The sequence below is a fragment of the Lissotriton helveticus genome, chromosome 1_1 (genome assembly GCF_964261635.1).
Source record: "Lissotriton helveticus chromosome 1_1, aLisHel1.1, whole genome shotgun sequence".
Classification (NCBI taxonomy): Eukaryota; Metazoa; Chordata; class Amphibia; order Caudata; family Salamandridae; genus Lissotriton; species Lissotriton helveticus.
The window spans coordinates 578867752-578894471 of NC_136057.1; the positions used below are offsets into that span (position 1 = coordinate 578867752).

The 26720-nt window shown below is 40.7% G+C and overlaps 1 protein-coding gene across 6 annotated transcripts in view; it reads right to left on the reverse strand.

The window, feature by feature from the left end:
• ABCC9 (ATP binding cassette subfamily C member 9) overlaps window positions 1-26720 on the reverse strand; it is a 1243587-nt gene that overhangs the window by 966564 nt on the left and 250303 nt on the right. For all 6 annotated transcript variants that reach the window (XM_078674078.1, XM_078674076.1, XM_078674073.1 and 3 more), the window contains exons 3-4: window positions 11640-11781; window positions 4400-4521 (exon numbers count right to left, since the gene is read on the reverse strand). In XM_078674078.1, the coding sequence (XP_078530204.1) occupies window positions 4400-4521; window positions 11640-11781 (264 nt within the window). The remainder of the gene's footprint in view (window positions 1-4399; window positions 4522-11639; window positions 11782-26720) is intronic.

The window sequence follows — 26720 nt, forward strand, 5'->3', positions numbered from 1 at the left end:
AGGTAGTCCTTGAGTCCTAGGATAACTTCATAGAGAGCACATTGTCTTGGGGTAGAACCACTTGGGGGGGGAGGAGCAGATAGGAGTCAAATAAAAGGGAGGAGGTAGTCTTAGATCTGCAATGACTGGGAGAGACAACAAGCAGGGATTAGCGTTTAGATGGCGGCTATCCATTCTGGAGGGAGCGGTTGAGGAAAAGGACTTTTAGATGTTTTTTTAATTTTGGGAAGGACAAGATAGTCCTGATGTTGACTGGGATGGCGTTCCAGATTTTGGGCGCATTTCCGGCGAAGGACGCTGCAGCAGTTTTTTGTTTGCGTGTTTTCATAGGGATGAGAAGTAGGGTGCTGGAGCTCCTGAGGTTCCTTGTCTGACCAGCCCTCTTGAGTTTAGCAGCCAAATACTCAGGTTTTCCTGTGTGCAGAGCTTTGTGTGTGAGGCAGGCAGTTCTGAAATTGGCACACAGTTCGATTGGGAGCAATTTATGTTCTCTGAGTGCTGGTGAGATGTGGTTGTATTTCCTGATTCCAGTGACCATTCTAGCTGCTGCGTTGAGAGTAGTTTTGAGGGGAGCTAAGTGAGATTTTGTTGCACCATTGAGGGTGGCATACCCATAGTCAAGCCTGGATAGCACCAGTTATTGGGTGGCTTGTTTGAAGCCCTTGATTGGGATGAAAGGTTTTATTTTGTTAAGTAGCTTCAGGTTGAGGAAGGCAATCTTTGCAGAGTTCTTGATGTGTTTGGCCATATCAAGTTTTGAGTCTAGGGTGATTCCTAATGATTTACCGGAGTGGGACAGAGTGTGATTGCTGTTAAAATGTAAAATTACTCTGCGTATCTAACCTGGTGTTTTCAGTACGTATTGTGTGGTGTTGTCACTCTATAGCAAAACACACAAGATGATGGACGGAATGTTGCACAATGGGAAAACATTCACCCCCGTCACAATTCTGGGTTTAATCCATCGTTATTTTGCTCATCAAGCCACCCCAGTTCAGACATGGCCATATGCAAATCAGTCTTGACCCAGTGCCTCATGGGAACAGTCCAGACCGAACTGCCAAGCCATGTCTTTCCTGAACCGGAATCAAGCATCCTAGGACTGGTTTCTGGCTATCAGCCGTCTTCAGCAAGGATAACTTGACTCCAGTGGCTTAGTGAGCAGGGGACCGACATCTGGGCATACCCTTCCCACATAGGGTGAACAGCAAAACACACAAGATGATGGACGGAATGTTGCACAATGGCAAAACATTCACCCCCAGTCACAGATCTGGGTTTAATTCATCGTTATTTTGTTCACCAAGCCACCCCAGTTCAGACATGTCCATATGCAAATCAGTCTTGACCCTGTGCCTCCAGGGAAGACATGGCTTGGCAGTTCGGGCTGGACTGTTCCCATGAGGCACAGGGCCAAGACTGATTTGCATATGGCCATGTCTGAACTGGGGTGGCTTGGTGAGCAACATAACGATGGATTAAACCCAGATCTGTGACTGGGGGTGAATGTTCTGCCATTGTGCAACATTCCGTCCATCATCTTGTGTGTTTTGCTGTTCACCCTATGTGGGAAGGATATGCCTAGACGTAGGTCCCGTGCTCACTAAGCCACTGGAGTCAAGCTATCCTGTCTGAAGACGGCTGATAGCCAGAAACCGGTCCTAGGATGCTTGATTCCGGTTCCAGGAAAGACATGGCTTGGCAGTTCGGGCTCGACTGTTCACATGAGGCAAGGGGCCAAGACTGATTTGCATATGGCCATGTCTGAACTGGGGTGGCTTGGTGAACAAAATAACAATGGATTAAACCCATATCTGTGACTGGGGTGAATGTTCTGCCATTGTGCAACATTCCGTCCATCATCTTGTGTGTTTTGCTGTTCACCCTATGTGGGAAGGGTATGCCCAGACGTGGGTCCCGTGCTCACTACGCCACTGGAGTCAAGCTATCCTGGCTGAAGACGGCGGATAGCCAGAAACCGGTCCTAGGATGCTTGATTCCGGTCCAGGGAAGACATGGCTTAGCAGTTTGGGCTGGACTGTTCCCATGAGGCACAGGGCCAAGACTGATTTGCATATGGCCATGTCTGAACTGGGGTGGCTTGGTGAGCAAAATAACAATGGATTAAACCCAGATCTGTGACTGGGGGTGAATGTTCTGCCATTGTGCAACATTCCGTCCATCATCATGTGTGTTTTGCTGTTCACCCTATGTGGGAAGGGTATGCCCAGACGTGGGTCCCGTTCTCACTACGCCACTGGAGTCAAGCTATCCTGGCTGAAGATGGCTGATAGCCAGAAACCGGTCCTAGGATGCTTGATTCCGGTCCAGGGAAGACATGGCTTGGCAGTTCGGGCTGGACTGTTCCCATGAGGCACAGGGCCAAGACTGATTTGCATATGGCCATGTCTGAACTGGGGTGGCTTGGTGAGCAAACTAACGATGGATTAAACCCAGATCTGTGACTGGGGGTGAATGTTCTGCCATTGTGCAACATTCCGTCCATCATCTTGTGTGTTTTGTTGTGTTGTCACTCTATTACTGTTTGCAGTGTTGCAAAAATACTTCACACATTGCCTCTAAGTTAAGCCTCACTGCCCTGTGCCAAACTACCAGATGGGAGGAGCACAGGTTATTTGGGGCTTGTTTGTGCCTCACCCGTACACGGATTGGGGTGCCTCCTTGTGTAGGGTTTCACCCCCCTCAACTAGTAACTCAATTTCTTACGTGTGTTTTTCTTATTCCTCCTGCATCTCTGCCCCTCTCACACCTCAGTTCTTTTACTCTCTGTCTCCCAAACCCCCACTCATCAGTTGCCTCCTCAGGGCTCCTTGTCCCACTGCTTAATTTCATTTCATATATGTATGTATTTATTTATTTTAATTATGATCTGACAGCTGTAACGTGATACCGCCGTACCCAGACTTTTCACGTCCTCGCACTTTCATTGTTTATTTTTAATTAACCATTGTGAAAAGGCCGTTGACCTCGTTGGAATGGTAAACTTAAATTTGCAAACTGGCTAATGGTGCCTAATGAATAATGTGCACGTATGTGTCATGGCACCTGCACACAGATGTATATGAATAGATGGCAAGGTTGGCTTTTCTTAATACAAAAATTATTCCAAGATGGATGCTTATGTGTCCAAATGTCTGCGCAAACAAGCACTGCCAAAGCCATTATCTTAGCTGTTTACTACGGAGGCCAATTGGGAAGTTTTTTTTCTCTTTTCCAGTATTATATTCTCGAGATGCATGTCTGGATTGGATACTGAATGTGAATGGTGCAGTTATTATGTGATGCATTTGAGAAGATTTTATGAGATATATGTGAGAGTTTTGTTTCATGCATTACTAAGTGATTTCACAATCTTTTGGATACACTATGTTAATGTTAATAACAGTAGCATTTGTTGTGATATATCATGGATTCTCTTGATAGAACGCATATGAAAATATATTTGAGTCAACTTTCAAATTCAGCAATAATGCATGATAGATATAAGGGATTCAAAGTGTCCACTATCATGTTTAGCATGACCTTACAGACACTTAAAGAGAAGACATTTGCATGCCAGCCAGCATAATCAACCTGCCACGAGTCCTACTTTCCATGTGTTATACTGCTTAGAAAATGCTACAGATCTCCATATTTGATGTTCCCAGAATGTACCAACGGAGCTTTTCAGAGATCGATAAAACACAAACGACGAAGTGGGCTTATAATTCGGATTTTTTGAGGTGGGGGGGGGACAGGGAGGGGGGGATGGGACAAATGTGTTTTAAGGGAAATGTGAAACGTGCTCTTTTTGACATGATTGCATTAGCAGCCCCTCATTCCGACCGACAGGATTAGACGTAATAAAAATACCATGCAATTAATCTGTTACCACCCTTGTGGGTTTTTGCTGTGGCAATTTCTGATTTTACAGATCTGAATTAGAGATAAAGCACAGAATCAGTTATATGGTATCCAAATTCTACATGTTTTCCCACGATTCGACCTCGTTTCACAAATTCCTTCAAGTTGACTCGTGGTTGACTTGAACCTGGAACAATTTGTGAGGAGAAAAATTTGGGGTGTGAAATGACAGTATAATTTGATATGTAGATTCAGCCGCAAATACTGGTCAAACCCACGTCAGATCTTCCCGCGCCTCAGAATGAATGCCGTAACATTTCTTGCCATATCTACAAAGTAGCCCAGTCCTAGTGAAGTAGTAAAATATGTATTCTTTCTTATTTTGGGCCTATTATACAAATCTGTTTTCTCATGAGTGCTTGCCACTGACTTCTGTCAGTTCAAGAGTAAATAAGATGTCATTTAAGAGTAAATCATACATACTCACTGGAAAGACAATAGTTTCCTTTTCCAGCTGCCTCTATCTTGAACTTACCTAAAAGTAATTTGGGGAAGTTTGACGTTTCAATGTTGTGATAGTAGACAATGGAAGTTGTGGCTGCTACAAAGCCCATAATTGCTGGCATGAAGAGATGGAGATGGCGAGACTTCATATATCTAAGAAAAGAAATGAGAAACAAGTGAATTACAAATATGAATGTCTGGCAGGCCTACACTTACAATTTGATGCACGTTTTTTATAGCTTGCCTCCAAAATTGCACACATTCTGGTAAAACACTAGTTGCAGAAAATTACAGACCAAAGAAAGGAACTGAACAATAAATATGCACAACAAGAGAGAATCATGGTAGACATCCTCTAAATAAAAAAATTCTACCCCTCAATAATTGTAATCTCCTTCATCCACAATAATATTTAAAAGCAAACATTACTAATTTACAAAAGCAATAACATATAATGAACTAGAGAAAAATTGTGAAAATATGTGTTGTTGTTAGAACTGTGAGTGGTCTTCCCCCAAAATATTTGCCTTACTCCTCTATTTTTTGCTGATCTCGTTTTTGTTAGCCTTAGGACTCTGTGAACTTCAACCCTGCTAACCAGTGCTAAATTGAGTGCGCTCACTCCCTTAAACATGGAAACATTTGGCTTACACCCAATTCCCACATTTTACTTGTATGTCCCTAATACATTAGTACTGCTAGCACCCACAACCTGTAAATTAAATGCTACTAGTGGGCAGGGTATGCTTAGACGTGAGTCCCTTGCTCACTTTGCCACTGGATTCAAGCAAGCCGGGCTGAAGACAGCTGGAATGCCAGAAACCGGTCCTCGGAAGCTTGTTTCCGGTCCAGGGAAGACATGGCTTAGCAGTTCGGGCTGGACTGTTCCCATGAGGCACAGGGTCAGACTGATTTGCATATAGCCATGTCTGAACTGGGGTGGCAGAGTGGGCTAAAGAACGGTGATGGATTAAACCCAGATCTTTTGACTGGGTGTGAGTGTTTGATTGATTCAGATGCTCCGTTCATCACCACCCCCTTTTGTACCGCTTTTGGCCGCCATAAGTGTGGCAGGGTATGCTCAGACGTGAGTCCCTTGCTCACTTTGCCACTGGATTCAAGCAAGCCGGGCTGAAGACGGCTGGAATGCCAGAAACCGGTCCTCGGAAGCTTGTTTCCGGTCCAGGGAAGACATGGCTTGGCGGTTCGGGCAGGACTGTTCCCATGAGGCACAGGGTCAGACTGATTCGCATATAGACATGTCTGAACTGGGGTGGCAGAGTGGGCTAAAGAACGGTGATGGATTAAACCCAGATCTTTTGACTGGGTGTGAGTGTTTGATTGATTCAGATGCTCCGTCCATCACCACCCCCTTTTGTACCACTAGTGGGCCTGCAGCATTTATTTTGCCATCCACTTTAGTAGCCCTTTAAACCTGTCTCAGGCCCGCCTTTCAGTCGGTGGGTGCATTTCAAACTGCCTTTTCGACCTGGCCAAATAAATCTTTTGCCAGGCCTAAGCTTTACTTTTTGACACACATTAATCACCCCTAAGAGATGTCTTAAATAGCCCACAGGCAGGGTGCTGTGTGTTTTAAAAGTGGAATATGTACTTTTAACTTTTACATGTCCTGGTAGTAAAAAACTTACATTAATTCTTCACTACTTCAAAGCCTACCTTTCCCAAAGGATAACATGGAGGTTTACCTTTTACATGTTATAAATGGTAACTTTCAGGTATGAGCATATAGGGATGTAGACTTTGGTGTCAAAACAATTATAATTTAAAGACATCTTTAATGGTAAAGTTGGATTTTAACTCAAATTTCTGAAAATGCCACTGTTCGAAAGTTGGAATGTTCTTATCCCAACCATTTGGGGCCTCCATCCTGTATCCTGGATCACATGACTAAGTGAAGCTGGTAGGTGATATTTGTGTATTGGTCCCAGACAGTGAGACAAAGGGGGAATTGGTGTTGGCAGGATTTGACATCCCAAACCCTCTGCCTGTGTGTGCACACACAAAGGGTTTGACACTATTATTTTGTGTCTCCAGAAAATCTGGGGTGAAAACCTCCTGAACCTTCTACAGCTCTAATGCTGGAACCAGGTATGAATTTTGGAGCCCCTCAGACCCAACACTTCCATCCACTGCTGGACCTCTGGAAAACTCAGAAGACGGACTGCTGTGATGCTCTGCTGCAGGAGGGATTGCTATACTGCTGCACTTCTACTCTGCTTACCTGCTGTCTGAGTGAGAAGGACTGAACATGCATCTTCAATCCAGGACAACTAGACTGACTCCAAGGGCTAGTTGGCTACCCCCCTGTTCAGAGCCTCAGAGACAGAAAAGGCTCCAACTCTCTGGAACCCTACACCTGGACTCTGCCTGCTGCGTGCCCTAAACCCCAAAGTGGTGTCCCTTCAATCCTGGATGCCTTGAAGCGGAGATAGTGGTGCTTTGCCAGCCCAGCTGTGGTTCTCACCAAATCTGCAAACCCCAACAAACCTCACCGGGCAGCTGAAAGCTACATCAGAACTGTTGTTTAGCGATGCAGAGCTCCACAAAGCCTTGCTGCCCAGCTGCCAGCCTGAGCAGAATCAATGCTGATTGTCGCAATGCTCCACAAAGCATCGCCTCCCAGCTGCCAGTTTTATGTGAACCGACACTACAAGACACGAAGCCTCACAAAGCCTCACTGCACAGCTCCTTCGGAAGCGATTCAGCATGATGCAAATCGAGGAAGGACCTCGCACTGCAGCTCTCACAGCTCCTTGAAACTGATGCCGGACGATGAGTAGTGTCACAAAGCAAAGCTTCTCAGATTGAGCATCAAGATTTAAGGTACTTTGTTCAGCAGGCCTAACTTGGTCCCTGTAGTCAGACATCACGCCATCGCAGTCAGCCTGAAATTGTGATTTGTCTTAGTCCTGAGTGACCAGATGACCCCAGTTGTTACTGTGTGCTTTTATGCACTATTTTTTACTTTAAAATTCCATTACTCCGGTTTTACTATTTGGAATTTTTTCATTTTGGTCTGAAATAATTTATTAAATATTGCTTTATTTTCCTCAATTGGTGTGTAATTTTTCTTGTGTTGTGTTTTCACTTTATAACTTTTGAAGTACTGCATACATACTTTACACATTGCCTCTAAGTTAGGCCTGATTGTTCTGTGACAAGCTACCAGAGGGTTAAGCAAAGGTTATTTGGGGATTGCTTGTGTTTCACTCTGACAAGGATTGTGGTTGCTGATTGAGTAAGGTTTCATCCCCATCAACCAGTAAACTAATTTCCTATAGTTGTAAACTGAAATGTACCTACTTTAGTCAGTTGCATAGCAAAGCTGTAATGGGCCCAAATGCAATGAAGGATAACTGGCCCGCTTGCCCTGGTGTAGTTGTATAAAATAGTGGTCCCCCCTCACTCCTCTGGTCCCTGAAGCAATTGAACCTGTTGCACTATTAATAGCTATCCCTGACACTCGATTTCTAAAGTATTACTTGATTTATTTTTCTTACATTTGGAAGTCATCAGGTATTTTAGTGTACCTTATAGTTTTAACAATATTCCAAAGAATATGCTTTCTAAACGTGTAACAAGAACATCGTGATGCTGAGGGCCAGGAAAAGATCATATATATATATAGATATATGTGGAGAAGTGTGGCTCACTGGTTAGAGGAGGCAGACCTGGAAGCAGAGGTCAGCCCGGGACCAGGGTTCAATTCCCGGCTTGGCGGGGTCTTGAGTCCTAAAATGTCCATGGACACGACAATTCTCGCTCCGGTGCCTACTCAAATCACGTTCTGTGACACACTCTGTGACTCTGGGCAATAGCTTGCTTAATCTCCACAACGGCCCCTTGCGGCGGGATGCCTGGCTTTCACCTTGCGGATACCCTGCCGGGGTTATCTCACAGGGGAATACCAGGACGGGTTCCCCAAGCAAGCGCTTAGAAACCGCTCGGTGATTTGCGCTATATAAATACCTGTACATTTACATTTACATATATATGATTCTGCTTTGCTGAAGGGGAAAGAGGCATCATTATCCATTTTTGTGTTTGCTGAAGACTCAGATGCAAGGCTTAACCTCGACTGTCAGATGCTTGTATAAAACCAGGTAAACCTCGAAGTGTAAGACTGTAAATAATTGGGACTGTTACATGACAATGAGGGTCACATGCCAGAAACTCTGGAATGAGACCACAATCTGCTTGTCTCCAATAGATGTAATATTAAACCTGACATTAGTCCTGTGATTGCCCATCTTTCTCAAGCAATATGGGGGCATATTAGCAAGGTCCTGCGATAATTATCGCTCAGCGCTTTTAGCGCGGGGATAATTATCGCAGGCTAACGCTGGATTCCATCACGGAGATAGCGAGCTATCAGCAACGCTTATCTCCGTAGCGATAGGAGTACATGCGTTAGCTGGTAAACAGTGTGATTATCACCAGCGATAATCACACTGCAACCAGCGAAACCTTGCTGATAGGGCAGGGTGATCTTAGCCATGTAATCCACCTCCCATTGGATTACATGGCTAAGTCTGAAAATTAGCAGACGTAAAAAAGCAGCGTTAACCGTGGTTAGCGCTGCTTTTTGTGTCTCTAACAGGGTTAGCGTGAAGCTTGATAATAGGAGAAATGTCTGTTATTTTGCTCTGGAATGCCCACTTTGCATCTTTGCATCTCCTTAGAGATGCAAAGGGAAGCGTAGTGGAAAAGGGTGCTAACATGCGATTTTGCATGTTAGCACCCTGTTGTTGATAGGGCGATATTTTTATCTACGCTTCTTTGGCATTTAAAGCCACAAAAGCGGAGATAAAGCCCATGATAATATGCCCCCTTAGAGACTCAAAACTGCTGAGGCCTATCTCTTCAGTGGCACATAGCTGGGAGACCTCGCGTGTGTCAACATGTCCTATGGTCTGCTGGCTTCAATCTTGTGACTTCACGCGCTCTAACTGAAAGAGAAAAGCTGCCACCGATGATGTCTTATGGAGATCGTCCCGTGTGGCTTTGGAATACAAATTGAAGAGCAAGTGAACAGAGCCTGGAGAAGGTGCTTGACAAAGCAGGGATCAGCCAGGTCGCAGCACAGTATGTTGAAACAAATCCACTGCTGAAGTTAGAAGATTATCTGGATAAGATCACATGCCACAATGCAAGTAGACACTGCAAGAAGCACAGAAGCCATGAAAAGAGTGTGTCTATGTGTGTGAAGAAATTGTAGGTGTTTGATAATGCACCTTGTCCTGTTATGTCCACTTTCCAGAATGTTAACATTTAACTCTCGAAGGCAAAGGAGTTGTATTGATGTCATGTAAGCCATCGCCCAATATGTTATTCAGCAATAACAGCACAATTTGAGTGCAATTGTGAAAACAAACCATCACACCTTCTTGTAAAAGTCAGATAAAAGTGTTAACAATGACATGGATCAGGTGCAAGAACAGAACAGCGTTAAGTCTAAGGGAGAGGTGGAGGACAGGGAATAGAATCGGAGAGGAACACGGGAGATACACAGACCAGGAAGGAGGTATAGGGAGAAAGTTTCTCCCCAAAGATATGTAGGCTGAGTCATCATTAGACAGTTTGATAGCAACGTCTGGGTATTATAAGGTTCCCTTTCATTTGTACCAGTTCACACCCAGCTTGCTTCTTCCTGCATATATGCTTTGCTGCCATTTCTCCTCGTGTTCAGGTCTTTGGGTAGTACTTTTTTGTCCTGCAGTGTGCTATGCTGTTTCTGCTGTGTTTCGTGGTTGTATGCCAGTCACCCATGAGCTAGTCAGAGTCTGTACTTCCAGGGAAGCAGGTAAGACTCAAAGAAGTGTGGGGCATATTATCAAGAACGGCGTTCAAATTATCGGCGGTTTAGCTGCAGATATGGGGCTTGATAATATGCCCTGGAGAATTCCAACAGAAGCCCATGTTCACACGCTTTAGCTGCAGTTTTCTGCCGCTAAACTGGCGAGAATGTTACCGCCGTTCTTGATAATATGCCCCTGTGTGCGGTGTATGCTGATTGGGGCAGTGATTCACAAAAGATCTAATGGAATGGCTGGTAGAGATTGCCCAATCCTGCCTTTTTACCAAACCTTCAGACCACGTGACAAACCTTCTCAGCTGCCAATAAGATTCTTGGGGAATCTAGTCCAGATCTATGCTTTCTTTCTGCAATCCTCCTCCCTTCCTTCTGGAAATAGGTTCATATTCACACTTCCAGGGTATATTAGCGAGGAAGTCTGGAACTGAAGTTACAGCGCAGCTGTATAGCACAAGTTCCTGAAGCCAGGCCCCAGAGTGATCCTTTCTGAGGCTAGAAAGCGGAGATGTCTTCATTTGATGGTGTCCTTTATATGCACATAATGGTTGTAAGTCTGTACTTTAACTTTGAGTCCAGCACACAAAGTCTTGTGATTTGCATAATGTTTTTATTAAGTCTGTGGAAACTAAATTCTAATAAAGGTTGTTGCAGATGCGGATTGCATTTTCCAATGGATTTGCCCCTTCAATTGTAAAAAGCCAGCATGTAGACCTCGGCGTCATGACCCTCAAATCAGATGGATTCTTTTAAATATGAAAATACGAGAATATGTCAGATTTACACAAACTCATTGTGACATTTCTTTGTTAGTGGTAAACAGTTCCTCATAGGAAATCCAGGTGCAACTTACAGGACCTTTGATGTACATGAATAAGCCTCGACCCCTGCTGGACATGGGGCTAAGACACACAATTTCCCCGCTGCTCCCTATGTTGAATCCCTGCAAATGGACATATTTTGCTACAGGAGTAGAAGGCGAAACATGAAGGACCTTTTAAGCCGGTCTTATTGTGTGAATATGTTTGTGAATGTGCGGTCGTATGTTGCTCATCTTCTCTAATTTGAGAAAGCATTAGTTTGCTGAAAGAAACGATGTAATTTCCTCGTGTCATTGTTGTTGCTGTTTATGTTACATTGTTTCTGTTTATTACAGAGGAACGTGTAGTAGTTCCAATTGACTAGATTCCTCCAGTGTGTAGATAAACATTGGTGCATTGCTGTTGTGGACTTTTGCTGGTGAGATGTACAAATCGTTGTCAGCTGACACTTAGGTTGCACAAGTTGCTACATAGAAAAATGTGTTGCCAAAAACACATGTAACTGTTGACTCATGTCTCGTTTCTTTTGCAATACATCCATATTAACACAATGTGCTTTTGTGGTGCTTCACACGGTGTGCCAAGAATGAAAGGTGTAGGTAAATATGGTGGCTTACCCATCTGAAGCGATTCCCTCTGCTATTTCGCAAACGTGAACAAACAAAAGGACAAAGGTAAGAATCCATCGTAGGTTGTGCCCGGGGAAATGCAGCCAGGTGTTGTGATGAATCTGAACTTTCGAGCTTTGGCTTCCCCATCCTGACAAGAAAAGAACAATCACAAACATGCATCAGTGTTACATTTGTGAAACAAATAAGTGTCAACGCCCTCGTCAGAGGGCCACTGCAACTAGCACCATCCACTCCCACTGCCAGTGCTGCCAATGACAGCACCTACAAACTACTAACAATCACACTCCTACAAAGTTACACTTCAGTCTATTCCATGCCCCTCAAGCTTTAAGAATGGCTTGGGAGGCAGGTAATAGTCATTGTTTTAAATGTATATTGAATTAATAAGCATCTGTTGTTGTGTGTGCTTATCTTTAAATTAAACAGACAGAACCACCATGTAGCAAAATGTTGTAAGTACCAGTGTTGACAATTAAGTGCCAAGCACTGGAACTCACCGGCTCAAAATAAGCACTGCATGCAGTAACACAAATAGGTGGTGTACTATTACAATACAACTCATTGCTAAAATTGATCTTCTCCCACTAGTTGTCTCTACTTGGACTGCGTCATCCCTTTAGTCACATTGTTCACACTCACTGTTTTGTGGCCCAGAATGCAGGCTGTTTGACACATATGTACAGTGGGCACTCTAACAAATGACACCCCATTGACAGGGCTTGTATTGTATTATTGATTCTTCAGTCACAAGACTCATTTCAATGTAATTCCCAGTTTATAGATGTACAGCAAAAATCTGATTTCTTCAAGATATAAAAGGCTGTAATTACTGCATGCTTTGTGACCAATAGGTGTTGTTGTCATACCCCATCAAACCAAGGAGTATCGTTTTCTAGTTGAGGTGTAATGAAAGATGCACTACAGCTCTGTGGGCCGAGCACTGGGATAAGCTTCTTTTCCAATGTCAGCATTGTGCTTCATGAGGTGTTCTGTTTGTGGTAAAGGGAAAAAGGAATCCTGCCTCTCCACATCAGGGCCCAGATCTACTTGCATTGTCCTTGCATAATGCAAACCAATGCAAGACATTGCAAGTGCTTAAGTGACACTTAAAAGGTCACACACATCTATATTTGAGTTCTCTTGTGTCACTGTACACCTACAAACTAACATAACTAGCACCTTGCCCTACCTTGCATTACCCTGCATCAGGGAAGTGTTATCTGGGTGTTCTCAATCATTCACTCATATTTTGACGCAAATCTTTCTTTACTAATACCATTAAACCTGGGTTTGCGCCAAAATGTTGCGCCTACCCGACCTTGGTGTAATGAGGAGAAATATCTTTATTTTTCCGTGATACTTCCTCTTCGCATGTGTGCTGCATTCTGCGTCCATCTTTACAATTGCCAGTCCCCAAAAATGCATACCAGTGGGCCCCCCCTGCAACCATTGCCTCAAATTAAGCTCTGATTTTAACATAGTTTATGTGCCATGTTATGAAAAAGTGGCTGCAGCCAACTGTCAACATTCTAAGTGTGCAGTTTGTTAAAACCTACTGTCCACTAACGCTAGAAGTATATAGTTAGCGAAGTAACATAAACATCATCAATTACAGCAGATATTTATTAAATATGCTGTTCCTGTTATAAGCTGCAAAGTTGACTTTTATGACATTTTGGCATGTCCGTCTTTAAACTGACCAGTCTGTGCTGGTAATATTAATTTCTAAATTGTGGCAGAGGCCCCTGGTTCCCAAAGGTAATTGTTTCCCTTCACAACACCTTCTCCTAGAAGCCCCCACACATTGACGGGCCCAGGTCAAAAAGATCTACCTTTCACATCTGCCTGGAGTTGGGACTCAAAGCACTTGACTCACAGACAAAAAAGAACAGTTAACAATATGGAGTGTCAGCAGATGTGCTCATGAGAGAAGGGCGCTTTCTTGGATCCTCTGGGGTTGGAGCAGACTTGCATTGGGAGAGGTCTAGACAGAGATGGTGAAAATTCTCAGTTAAGATTGACTACCATGATAGATTTCAGAGGTACACTAAACTCCCAGATATCTTATCTGGGGCAGGAAATGAGTCACAATGGGATAAAATCTAAGTGTGTTCAGAGGGTCTTGGTTATGTTATGTTATGTCACTGAAAATCAGGAGCAGCGTGGGCTAAGCCAGGGACGACACTAGTTGAGGAGCCATGTCTTCATTTTCTTGTGAAATTCCAGAACTGTGAAAGAAGCTGTGATATGGAGGGCTGGACTGTTCTACACTATGACAGAAAGGTAGGAGCTGGCCACCAGATCTGGTTCTGTGTATGCGGAGGATGTATGCAAGTAGGAGTCTGACTGAGCAGAGGTGTTGGGTACATATGTGGATCTTAACGTGATTGTTGAGGTAGGTGGGGCCAATGTATTGCAATTCTTTGTATGTGTCATTGAGGAGTTTGAAAAGTGAGTGCAGTGTGTGGATGGGGAGTTAGTGGTGTTTTTTTGAGGAATGGAGTTAACTGAGTGTGAGCGTAAGTTGGAGTGTGAGTTTGACAGCTGACTTCTGTATGGCTTGGAGTCTCCTGGTCATTTGAGCATGGATTCCTAGATCTGCAGTGCATTGCTGTAGTCCAGCATACTGGCGATGAGGGCCTGGGTGACTGTTCTGTGACTGTGGAAGAGAAGACACCTAAAAATCTTCTTAAGCATCCTGGGTTTGTGGAAACTAGGAGGCGCAGACTCCGTTCTTATGGCCTGTCATAGCAAGTTGGTTTTGAACTATTATGCCACTGTTCATTTAATGAGTGTTTGGGTATGGGTCTGAGATCTGCAGGCCACGAGGTGGAGTTCCATAGGAAGGAGTCTGTAATGAAGATGACTACTTCCGTCTTGTCTATTTTGAGCTTCAGGCAGTTGTTTTTCATATCTGGTGACTTCGGAAATGCAGGCACAGGAATAGGTTCAGGTGTTTGTTGTTTTGTTGCGAAAGGGCGAGGATGAGCTGGATGTCATTTTTGTAGGATATAATGTTAATTCTGTGTGCACAAATGATGTTGCAGCAAAGGCCATGTAGGCATTAACAGCGTAGGACTGATGGGGGTTCCTTGTGGAACTCTGAAGATGAATTTTCAGACCACTGAGATGAAAGGAGTCAGCTGAGCAACTGTGTGAGGCCTCTAAGGAAACAGCAGATCCAGCAGAGCGTTTGGACCCTGAATGTCAGCATCATGTAAATGGTAAATGAGGATGAGGTGGAAGAAGGTATCAAAGGTGGCGGATAGATGCAGAATGATCAGGGCAGAGGTCTCCTCTGTCCATGATCAGTCGGATGTTGTCTATGGCGGTGATGAGGGTGACTATAGAGCTGTGGTTGGGTCTGAAGCCTGATTGGAGGGTGTCAATGAGGTTGTTGTTGTTGAGGTGGCCGACTACATGTTTGTTCATTCTCTTCCCCAGGACTTTCATAAGGAAGGGTAGCAGGGAGATGGGCCAGCAGTTGGCAATCATTTTAACAGCTGAGGGTTCCCTTTATGAAATGTTGCAGAACCACTTTCAATTTACAGAGCTGATTGAAACAGAAAAAGAGAGAAAACTGCCTTCTATATGCCGGAATAATTCTCATCTACCTAGGATTCCCATCTACCTGAAGAGAGCTGTCTCCAGTTAAGTCTTGAATCCAAGAAACCCAAAGCATGCCCCAAATGCTGAGGGAGTTAGCCTCTTCTTTATCTCATAATGACAAACAAAGTCCAACAGTTGTGACCAGCAGAATCCTGACTGCTGTTTGTAACATCCTTCTCTGAATCTTGGAAATAGTGGACGTCATTGGCACACCTATCTACCTAAAGGGAACTTTACAGGCCTGTAGTAACAGTAACAGCAGTGACTGAGAGAAGTAGGGAACAGTTTGCTCTTCACACAACTGGTCTGGAAAGCTTGAACATTTGGGACTATTGAAGCACCAGGGTAGGCATTATGAAAGTCTATATAATCTGGATTTTCTGTTCACCAACTAGGATACCGGTTCCTGAGTGGTTATAAAGAACAGTATCTACACAACATATTGTTCTCTAATAAAACTATTTCCTTGGGGAATTACTTTGATTCAGTGCCAATAATAAAAGGTTGCTAGTTGCTGTTTTTCAGAATTGCAATTAGCTGATTTTTCTGCCTAGTTTTAACTCCCAAAGACTGTTGTTGGTTTAAACATATCCCTGTTTCATTTTGTAATACCCTGTAGACTCTAGATCAGATCTACTCTATCTTTGTGTCAATGCATATTGTTCTTTTTGAACAGAACCTGTATGGAATTTGTTCCACCTTTTTAGGGCGAGCCTAGGCAGCGCTTGCAGTGTCTCTTCGAGACATGCTGTTTACAATTTGGGGGCCTACAGCTTGCCCAACGCCTTTTATTTGTGAGTTAGATTGTCCTTAAATGTCTTACTTGCTTGTGGTTAATCTTTTCTCTTTTCCCTCCTTGTTGTCATTTGTTTCCTCCCATGGAGCAGTGCTTAACTACTGGTATCGTTCCACTTTAGGGCTTATATGTTTTTATCTGGGCACTATTTTTTTCTTTGTTTCCTGCTCTTCTTTGACAAAGCTTCTCTTTTGGTGGGTTCCTCATAGCAGCTTAAAGGCACTGTGATTCTCCTTTGTTTTCATTTTTTGTTACGTCGTAATATGAGTGTGTGTTTGCGAAGCGTTTTAAAAAAGCTTTGTTTTCTATCCATAGCCATCTCTGTAAAGCTGCCTTCATTCGTTTATTTGCATTGCCATTGTTTATTTTAAAGTTGTAACTAGTGATTATGTTTACACTTTTAAAGACTGCTTCTTGAGCACATGTCCATGACTCTTGTTCATAGCCCCTCATTGCCTCTAAATTGAAGAGCCACCACCTCGCTTCAGGGGAGATCTGTAAAAGGTCTTTTGTCCAGGCTACTCCTACAGGATGTGCATTGTCAGGAAATTCCTGCCTAAACTATTTAAATGCTGGCTTCATAGATGTAGAGTGCTACGGGGGGCTTCCTTTTAAAATAGATATCCTTGTTTTGCTCTGTTGTGTTGTTGTTTGCTTTTTCATCAAAATGCGTTCATCCAACTTCTCCAAGAGCCATTGTAAACAGGGCTGTAAATCATGTTCTTATCTCGTCACATTGCTTTAGGCCGCACAGGAAAATGGCGGCTGTGCAACACAATGTACGTCGGGGGAGGGAGGCTGGTAATAAATTTGAAGTCTCATTGAGAGACCCCAATTCATGGATTACAGCACATAGCGGGTTCTTCAGAATGCCAAACAAAATGAAATGTTAATCTCTCCTTTCAGCCCTTAATGGTATAACCAAGCTGAGTGATTACATTCTTTTACACCTCTCAGACTTCCAATATGGGCCAGTGAGGACATATTCTGCTAAGCCCATAAAACATTAGCTCATCGCCTATTTTTCCTACATTATGCAGGGAAATGCCGCAACCATTTGTTTATTCTGGACCAAGATTTTCAAAAAGTAAAATACTGCACAGTATCACAATACATTTCTCATCAAACTGCCTGCCGGTCATGTATTATGTGAGCTCCTACTTGCAGGCAATGAGTAGCCAGCAGCTGTTCTGGAGACACATGAAATTAAAGCAAGTGTCCAAAAATGAAATAGATATTAGATATCGGCGCTAGTGAGGCGAAAGCAAGAACAAGTGCAAATATTAACCTACAAAAGACAAATTATAATATTTTTTTATATGAAATAAAACTAATAAAAATTAAAAAATTGTTGAGTCACAAGTAAATATCTACACTACTACAGACCAAAGTCAAACAAAAAAGAACTACCTCTCGTAGAGGCGAGACCTATTCGTTTTGCCAGTGCTTGTTTTGCCAGTATTGTTGTCTTGCTGTTGCTGTTAATGTACCACATGCAATTTGTCCTGATTAAGTCCTTGTTGTTTGTGACTACCCACCAAATATAAGCACTGTTCCTTCAACGATTGCATGGTTTGGGATTTTGGGGAGCTCAGTCACAGCTCATATCAAGAAAAGGCCCCTCTTTCATAGTTTACCAATCCAGTATCCTACAAAATGTCAGAAAATTCTGGAAAAACCTGACAAAAATAAGACGTGCTAGAATTCCTGTTACCTGGCTGTTCCAAATTCTTCCCCGTGATCAACCTGCTTTGCTGCCACCCAACATTCGGACCAGCTATTTATACAGATGATATTCTACAAGACATTTACAATCATAGCTAACGTCTCTGTTGTTGAAGAAAGCCCAATAAGAGTTTTCAAAAGCACATGCAATATATAAAACAACTCAGTTAAAAGCATCCTAACAGTACCCTTTTATATGCAACATCAGGAGGAGTGACTACATCAGTAAATAATCGAAATGCTTCTTATACCATGTGTAAAACAGAAGCATGAAAAAGAGCTTTAGATACATATAGGGTCACTGGAATTTTGTGATTCTGCGACAGCAGGATTTTATGCATGATTGTGTATTGCCATATTTTCCACATACTCAATCATCTGCTGCATCATCTGCAGATTTTAACAAAAAAAAGTTTCTAGCTCAAATGGATCAAATGTTACTGAATTTGCTGTTACACACGCGCCCATCACAAAGGTCGACTGGTCACCTTTCAGTTTATTATAGCTGTATTGGCATGTGAAATTGGTAGTAATAAAGTGAAAGCTTTGGCAAGACAGTGCGAATATGTGCAAAAATGCCAAAATAATGTGATAGTATTACAAAATGTGGCACATCACGATGCTTAATTTGTGTTTTCCTGCTGCCTAATTTAGTCAATTCTGCCTCATAATTTGACCCTCCTCTTCCACATAATTCCAGTGGCACTGGATATATAATCCTCTACATCAGAACAAGTGAACATGTCAATAGGGTAACTAATATTGTGTCTTTGCGATCCTCATTATAATTACATAAACCATTTAAATTAGTTAAGTCCCTCCACATTCTCCTGTTTTTAATAACATGGAAGCCCAACCTCATCTTCAGCAATAGGAGACAATTGGCCTCATGTAAATAAAACACATTCAGTAAAAATGGTCGCAAATTGCCCTGGAATTTTAAGAACCAACCTATGTACTAATAGGTCAGTTCACAAAATAAAGAATCATTATGGGTCGCAATTTGCGACCTACCTCATTCATATTCATAAAGTAGGTTGGATTGCGACCCACTACGATTTAGCATTTTGCAGACTGACCTATGATTCACTGCCATCACAGGAATGGTGGCCATGCTAGGGTCAGCAGACTATCATGGCTGTGATTGCTTTTAAATAAAGCAATATGTTTTATTTTTTTAACTGCAGGCTGTTTTCCTTAAAGGAAAACAGGATGTGTTTAAAAGAATTTAGAAGTTTCACATTCAAAATGGGGAAGTAGTCCATTTCAGCCTCCTTTCCAGTCACAAGCCATTGATACCATTAATTCAAATCACAAACTGGAAGGGATGCCCTAATCACACCTCTTCCAACATGGGATTCAGTATGTACTCTGTAACCCATTTCACAATTCAGTAATATGTTACTGAATTAAAATTTGGGTTTTGTATATACCCTAAAGCTATTTTATGGTTGCAAAGTCTCTAATTCCGTGAATTGGAGCCTTTGCAACCACAAAACAGCTTTGTACATACTGTTTAATTAAACTTAAGGAGATCAATATTGCCCGTGTGACTTGATTCCAGTCCAGGACTAGTGTTAAATATGAATACCTTTATATTCCTGCCTCCTGAAAGCTGATAGAGCTCAAAGACTCCCCACCCCCTTAATGTCCTTTAAACTACAAGAAATCAATTGTTCTCTCATACAGATTTTCTACAGAAAAAAGTTGGTTCAATCCGTTTGGACCAAAAAAAATAATAATTTGGTGTACCATATCTGACTCAGGTCCAGCTGAGTGCTGGGTTTCCCCATTGACTCATATAGATTGTCAGCATTGCTTTACGAACCTTAAGTTAATGTTGCAGCCCTACAATGACAGATTCATTCAATTATTTTTGTATTTAATATTTTTTATTGAGATCCAATAATTTGCAATAAAAAAACATCAATTCTAAAATAAAATAAAAAAAATGTTGTTGAAACATAAACAATACATATATCAATAGGAACTTATTTCATAGCAAAATACATCCAGGATCAGTTAAAAAGATGGTAATACATAAAATGCTGCATGAGATAAATACCAAGAATAAATAAATAAAACATTCTTTAAAGATAAACCATTGAAAGTACCTGAAGTGCATAAAAAGCTAATTGTGCAAAGTAACAAAAAGGGAATGATCCAGTCTTTTAATCGAACCCATCCCTTTTAGTCAAAGAATCGACCTCAGTGTTTATAAAAATTTCCTTACCGCCCCCGTTGCGTATTGCATATAGCAGTTAATTATCTCTACCTTGCTTAATTTTTCGCAGCCAATCCCCCATTGTGGGACAAGCTCTGTCCACCATTTTTGAAGCAGGAGGGATCTTGAAATGTTTCAATGATACAATAATACAGTGATATGGTTAAGTGGAGGTTTATTATTAAACACCTCATCCATCAGCTACCAGGGAGCAACTGACTGACGAGAACCTTCATATATGAAACGTTCGAAGTTCCAAGGTACTTTTACAAACAAGAAGACATGTGGAAACACCACACATCTCCATTCTTATAACAAAAGTAAATACCTTACAGTCCAAGCCATCATAAAATTACATATGAAAATCTACATGTACAGGATTACCAGAAAATGAAAAGTTAAACACAAATTCACAAATATATTTACTTCACATAGTCTTTCAGATATCCAGGTAATTTTTTTTTTCTGAGAACTAATCCTCAGATGAGAATTGGTAGAATCACCTAAATGATCAGCTACACTTTGACTAAACACTTCATTCAAAGAATTTTTTTAAAGAATTGTAACACGGTTCAAATTCCAAATTTTCCCATTTTCTAATTTTTCAGAATTTCCAAAACATTTAATGACACACATGGGGACAGTATATTTAGACCAAGATAAAGCTCCTACAGGAGCTTTTACCCTCACCATATCACCTATATTGACAAAAATGTCTTTGACCCTTTTTCTTTCATCATAATTTAATTTGTTTTTTAATTGAGCTTTTTCCTCTCTACGTCTCCATGGACCAATGTTATTATCTTTAACACTTTGACCCAAGTCATTCAACCAGAGCATAAACTTGTATTGGGAGTTCTAACTTTAAACACTTCAAAAGGTGTCTTCTGTGTAGACATGTGCGGAGAGAATCTATGAGCCAAAATACATTTCTGTAATTCTTCCTTCCAATTTAATGCATTTACTCTTGAGAGCTGAATATTTTCCTTTATTACTCTATTACATTTTTCTACAGCTTCATTTGATTCAGGATGATAAACCGAAGATCTTTTGTGTACAATATCACAAGATAACAAACATTCTGACATTATAACAGAACAAAACTGTGGTCCATTATCCAATAAAAGTGTTTTAGGAAATCCTTCTCTCCTATATATATCTTTCAGAAAAGAAATTACATCTGAAGATGTGACCTCTGAAACAGAAGATATCTCAACCCATCTAGAATATAAATAAATTAAAACAATGAGATAGGGAGTACAATGTTCACCACTAAGAGGACCCACAATGTCACTGGCAATATCTTCCCATGGTCCATTAGGTAGATTACGACTTACCATGGGAGGAGTACTAGGAGTGAGAATTGTATCACTTAGTCTGCATTGTAAACATTCTCTCACTTCACGTTCAATTTCAAGATCCATTCCAGGCCACCAAAATGAAGTTCTAAGTCTTTTTTTGGTTTTCACAATGCCTCAGTGACCCTGATGAGCTTCTTCAACCAGTCTTTTTCTAAGTAAATCTGGAGGAATTATTTTAGTACCTCTTAACAAAATATCATTCTCAACAGATAATTCACCTGCAACTAAGTGCCACACTTTAGACAAAGATATATCAAAAGAGGATTTGTTTAAAATCATATCAATGACTTTACTAATTTCACTATCATTTTGTAGACCATTCTTCCACTCTTCTTCCTGTATGAGTCCTGAGGTGACTTCACACACACTAACCTCATCCTCACAAATGTGTTCCTCAAACATTTGTTCAGTAACATCACAAACCAAACTTGAAAGACAATCTGCAGTCATGTTATCAACACCAGGTATATGTTCAACAGTAAAACTGAAATCTTGCAAACCAATGACCCATTTCCTTATCCTTGAGGAAATAAAATCCAAACCTTTCTTCGTAAAAATTTCCCTTAACAGCTTATGATCCGAGCAAACTTTGAAATGCAAACCCCACAGAAAAGTTTTAACATTTTTAAGAGCCCACAAAATAGCTAAGGCTTCTTTTTCGATTACTGAATAATTGATTCCTGCACCCCTTAAACTTCTGGATGCACACGCAATGAATTTTTCTTGTCCACCTCGATTTTGTTTCAATATGGCACCTAATCCTTTTGAGCTTGCATCAGTTACAACAAAAGTTTCATCATTTGGGATAAAGGCTTGTAAATTGGGTGCATTTTCAAGATCTTTTTGAATTTCAACAAATTCATTCTGACAATCATCTGACCAGTTACATTTCTTATTCTTCCCTAGTAAATTTCTCATGTTGCCTGATTTACTTGCCAAATTTTGTAAAAATTTCCCATAATACTCTACCATTCCTAAGAAGCAAACTACCTCTTCTGTATTCTTTGCAGAAGTTAAGTTTTGAATGGTATTTACTAAATCTTTTTTAGGAACAACTCCTGAGGCAGATATACAATGTCCCAAATAATTTACATCATGTACTGAAAATTTGAATTTTTTAAATTTTAAAGTAAGACCAGCACACTCCAATCTCTTTAAGACTGATCTCAGAATTTTGTCATGTTCTTCTTGATTAGTTCCAAAAATAAGTAAATGATCTTGATAACATTTCACAGATTTTATTCCTTTTAAAATTGAAGCCATCACCCTTTGAAAAACCAACGCAGTGGAAACAAGACCAAATGGCATCCTTTTATATTTAAATGCACCGATGGGTGTGATAAAAGCCGTCAGATCTTGAGACTCTTGCGTCAGCTCAATTTGATGATAAGCTTGAGTAAGATCTAGTGTTGTAAAAACTTTATCATTACCTAAAGAGGACAACAATTCATCAATATTGGGAAGGGCAAATTTGTCAACAATTACTTCTTCGTTAAGAGATCTTAAATCACAACAACGCCTAATATCTCCATTAGGTTTGGTCCCAACCATTCTGATGCCTCTACAGAAGTAATAATACCCTGCTTTTGTAGTTTCTCTAGTTCCTGTTCAACTTTTCCTTGTACAGCAATATGAATTCTCCTTACTTTGTACAGTATCCGCATTATTTTTTAATTTAATACAATGTTTATAACCTTTGAGGCACCCTAATTCTTTTCTGAAAAGTTCGGGAAATTCACTTACAAATCATTACTTTCAGATTTAATTTCTTGAATCTGTACTTGTGGATCAGAATTTGGATTTAACATGACTCCTAATAAACATTGATGTGGCCAGCCAATTAAGCTGTCACCAATTTTAGAAACATATATTTTTCCAACAATCATTTTCTTTTCCATTTCAATACAAGCAATAAAATATCCAAACATACTTATAGGATGTCCACCATAGCCACCTGGATTTACATCCATTCTATACAATTTGTTCTTCTTTTGAAATCACTTTGCATAAGTTTATTTTGAAATAATTGAAATATGTGAATCTAATCAAATTTCATTTCTAACTCTGTACCATCAATCATTATTTTACCTACAAGGATGATTATTGGATTTGCTATCTTTAACCCCTCGGCTGCTGGGGCTATTCCCCTGCTGTGCTCGGGGGCAGGGGGGCGCGCACAGCGCCCCTATGTTCATGACGAGCTCAGCTCGTCATGAGCCACGGTGCTCCGGTGCTCATGACGAGCTGAGCTCGTCAAGACCACGCCCGGTTAATGGAACGCTCAGCACAGCAGGGGAATTAGCCCAGCGTGCGAGCGTTCCACGGGCCATGACGAGCTCAGCTCAACATGAGCACCGGAGCACCGTGGCACATGACGAGCTGAGCTCGTCGTGGGCATGGGAGAGGTTAACTTGACATATGACTTCTTTTATTTCTCTATTAGTTCTTTTCTTTTCTTTTGACTTACAATATTTTATGAAATGTCCTTTCTTCCCACAACCATGACACACAAAACTCAAAGCAGGACAATTCTTTGGGTTTGCTTTATGTCCTGATTTTACACATCTAAAACACATAATAGTTGTACGAGATGAAACTTCTTTACCCGATTCCTTCAAAGGAATCTTCAAATTTTTAACTTTACTTACTATTTCTTGTACCTCCTCAACTACAGGTTGACTTAACCTTGTCACCTTTTAATTCATTTACACATTTTAACATGTGTTCTACTTTTTTTGCAATTCCTACTACTTCTTCTAATGGTGGTTCATCTTTGAGACAAAGTTCCTCTCTTATTTAGGCTTCCCTACACTTAAGAACAAATTGGTCACAAATTCTTTCTTCAATGACAGCTCCAAACTTACAACTAGAAGCCAGCTTTCTCAACACAGTTAAAAATTCTTCAACAGATTCCTCTTTATCTTGCTCCCTTAATCCAAAATGATATCTCTCCATTATAGTGCTAACACATGTTAAATAATGCTTGTCTAATTGTAATAAACAGATCTCATATGCATCTAAACCTCCTTGTTCCTGTGCAGATAACAATGGCACATTTTCCAAAACTTCTTGCCCTTCACCTCCTAAACAATGTAACAAAAGTGAACATTTTCTTTCTGCACTCAAGTTTGTTCCGCAAACTTTTGAATAGTGTGCAAAAATTGTCATTCATTTACTCCACTTAACAGAGGGTTCACCTGGATCACTCAAAAAAATGGCGGTGCAGTAACATTTTGCATATTGAAACTGTTTTCCAGTCTCCAACTCTATTTATAATATTATTTTCACTACCCTTTGTATTTACCAAACAGACTTACTTCTTGATGGATGTGTTATCAATGGTGTATCACTTGAATACTGGCACACTGGATAAACTAATAAAGATACAGAACGTTTTTTTAATTTTGAAACCACAGAAACATTTTTTTAACTTCTAAATATGTAAATAATATACTGATCTTTCTTAAACGTTATATTACTAGAATATTATTTCCAAAATTAAAACGTCCAGATGTTGAATACATTCAACAATGTTGAGATTTGCTACCTAAAATTAAACACTATTATTTTACTTTCAGATAATTACAAACCTCCTTTTCTTTTTTTTTTTTAATTGTTACTAAGCTGTAACACTTAATTATTTACTTCTATGCACAACACTCAACTGTTTAGAAAAATAAATGACTCTTTCTGTGCTAAAACACTTCGTGAAGTCTTTAAAATGACTTCCTGTAGTTCAACTTAATGTAATATTCAGCGTTCTAGTTGTTCTTGAAAATGTTCCTTTGAAGAAAATAAGACACTTCCTGTAGTCCTTCTTCAATTGTCACTTTTTGCTGAATATTTAACAACATGTGCATATAGTAAGTAATATTCAAATTACTTGTTTAAATTCATTTAAATCAACCTTTGAATTCCCTTTAATCATGAAGAATTACTTTGCGTTTCACACGCAGAAAGCTGTGTATGTTTTTTTCACCAAGCTTATAATAACTGCTTTATTCTTCTTAGCACGCTCACACACAGCTTCGCAGAAGGCTGGAGTCAAATTTCACCCTCGCGTTAGACTAGACTCATACAGCTCATAAATGTTCATGTTCTCTTTAATACAAAAAACACCGTTTAATGATCATGTTTATTTTAAGGCTGACACCAATTTCACCTTCGCACTTATCTTGAGGCGCAAGACTGAATCTGTTTACTTTGAAGTTTTTAAATTAAATATCTATTTTTTGCTTCGCTTCTGACTAGACGCACAAAGTTGAGTTTGTTTATTTAAAACTGCAGTTAGGAATTCATCACTGCTTCGTGCTGTCCTTCACGCACACAATTACTGTCTTGCGCCTTTCTTCGCGCACAACCTATTCACTTTTCAAATGTCAACGGATTAACTTGCACAAAGAAATATCCTTTAAATTAAATTTACCGTGCATATGGCATTACTTTTCCTGCTTCTTTCTTTATTTGATTTTGAGCTTTTAATTCTTCACACATGTAACATTCACAGTGCCTTTCATTTCTTCGCTCAAATCAAAAACCATCCATTCAAATATGGATTAGTTTAAATGCTTTTAAGTTGTCAAAATAAACTCTTGTACACTACTCTGGAGGGTCGATGCCTCCCTGCAGTTTCTTTCATGCCAAATCCAAGACTGAGTATGATAAATTTAAATACTCCTCACTGCTCCTTATCAATCTTCTTCTTTGGCATGATGTCGAGGTGTTAAAACTCTCTTCCTTTGTTTCCTCGCCCGTCGCCAGTGAAATGTTTCAATGAATCCATAATACAGTGATATGGTTAAGTGGAGGTTTATTATTAAACACCTCATCCGTCAGCTACCAGGGAGCAACTGACTGGCGAGAACCTTCATATATGAAATGTTCCAAGTTCCAAGGAACTTGTACAAACAAGAAGACATGTGGAAACACCACACATCTGGCCACTGATATTGCTACATATAGCAATTTAGTCAGTTTATTGGTTAGGCCGGAGGGAAGATTGTACCCCAAATCTTTCAACCAGCTACTAGAAGTTAATTTGACCTGCCATTCAGTTTCCAAATGCTGAACTATTTAATTCCAGAAACCCTAAATAAGAGGACACTGGCCAGCTGTGTGCATCCAATTAGCAGCAGCCCCAACGAGACATCGGAAGCAATGGCTCGTCAAGTTACTGTTGATTTGTGCAAGAAATTGCGGGGTTCTATACAACAACCACTTTCTAGAAAATAGCATTTAATGCCTATTGGCACCTCTCAAAACACAAACATTTAGTATATTGACTTCATCTCACATCCTTGGTGTTAATTTCAAACCTTCATATTTTTCCCATTTTTTAATTGCTTTTTGGG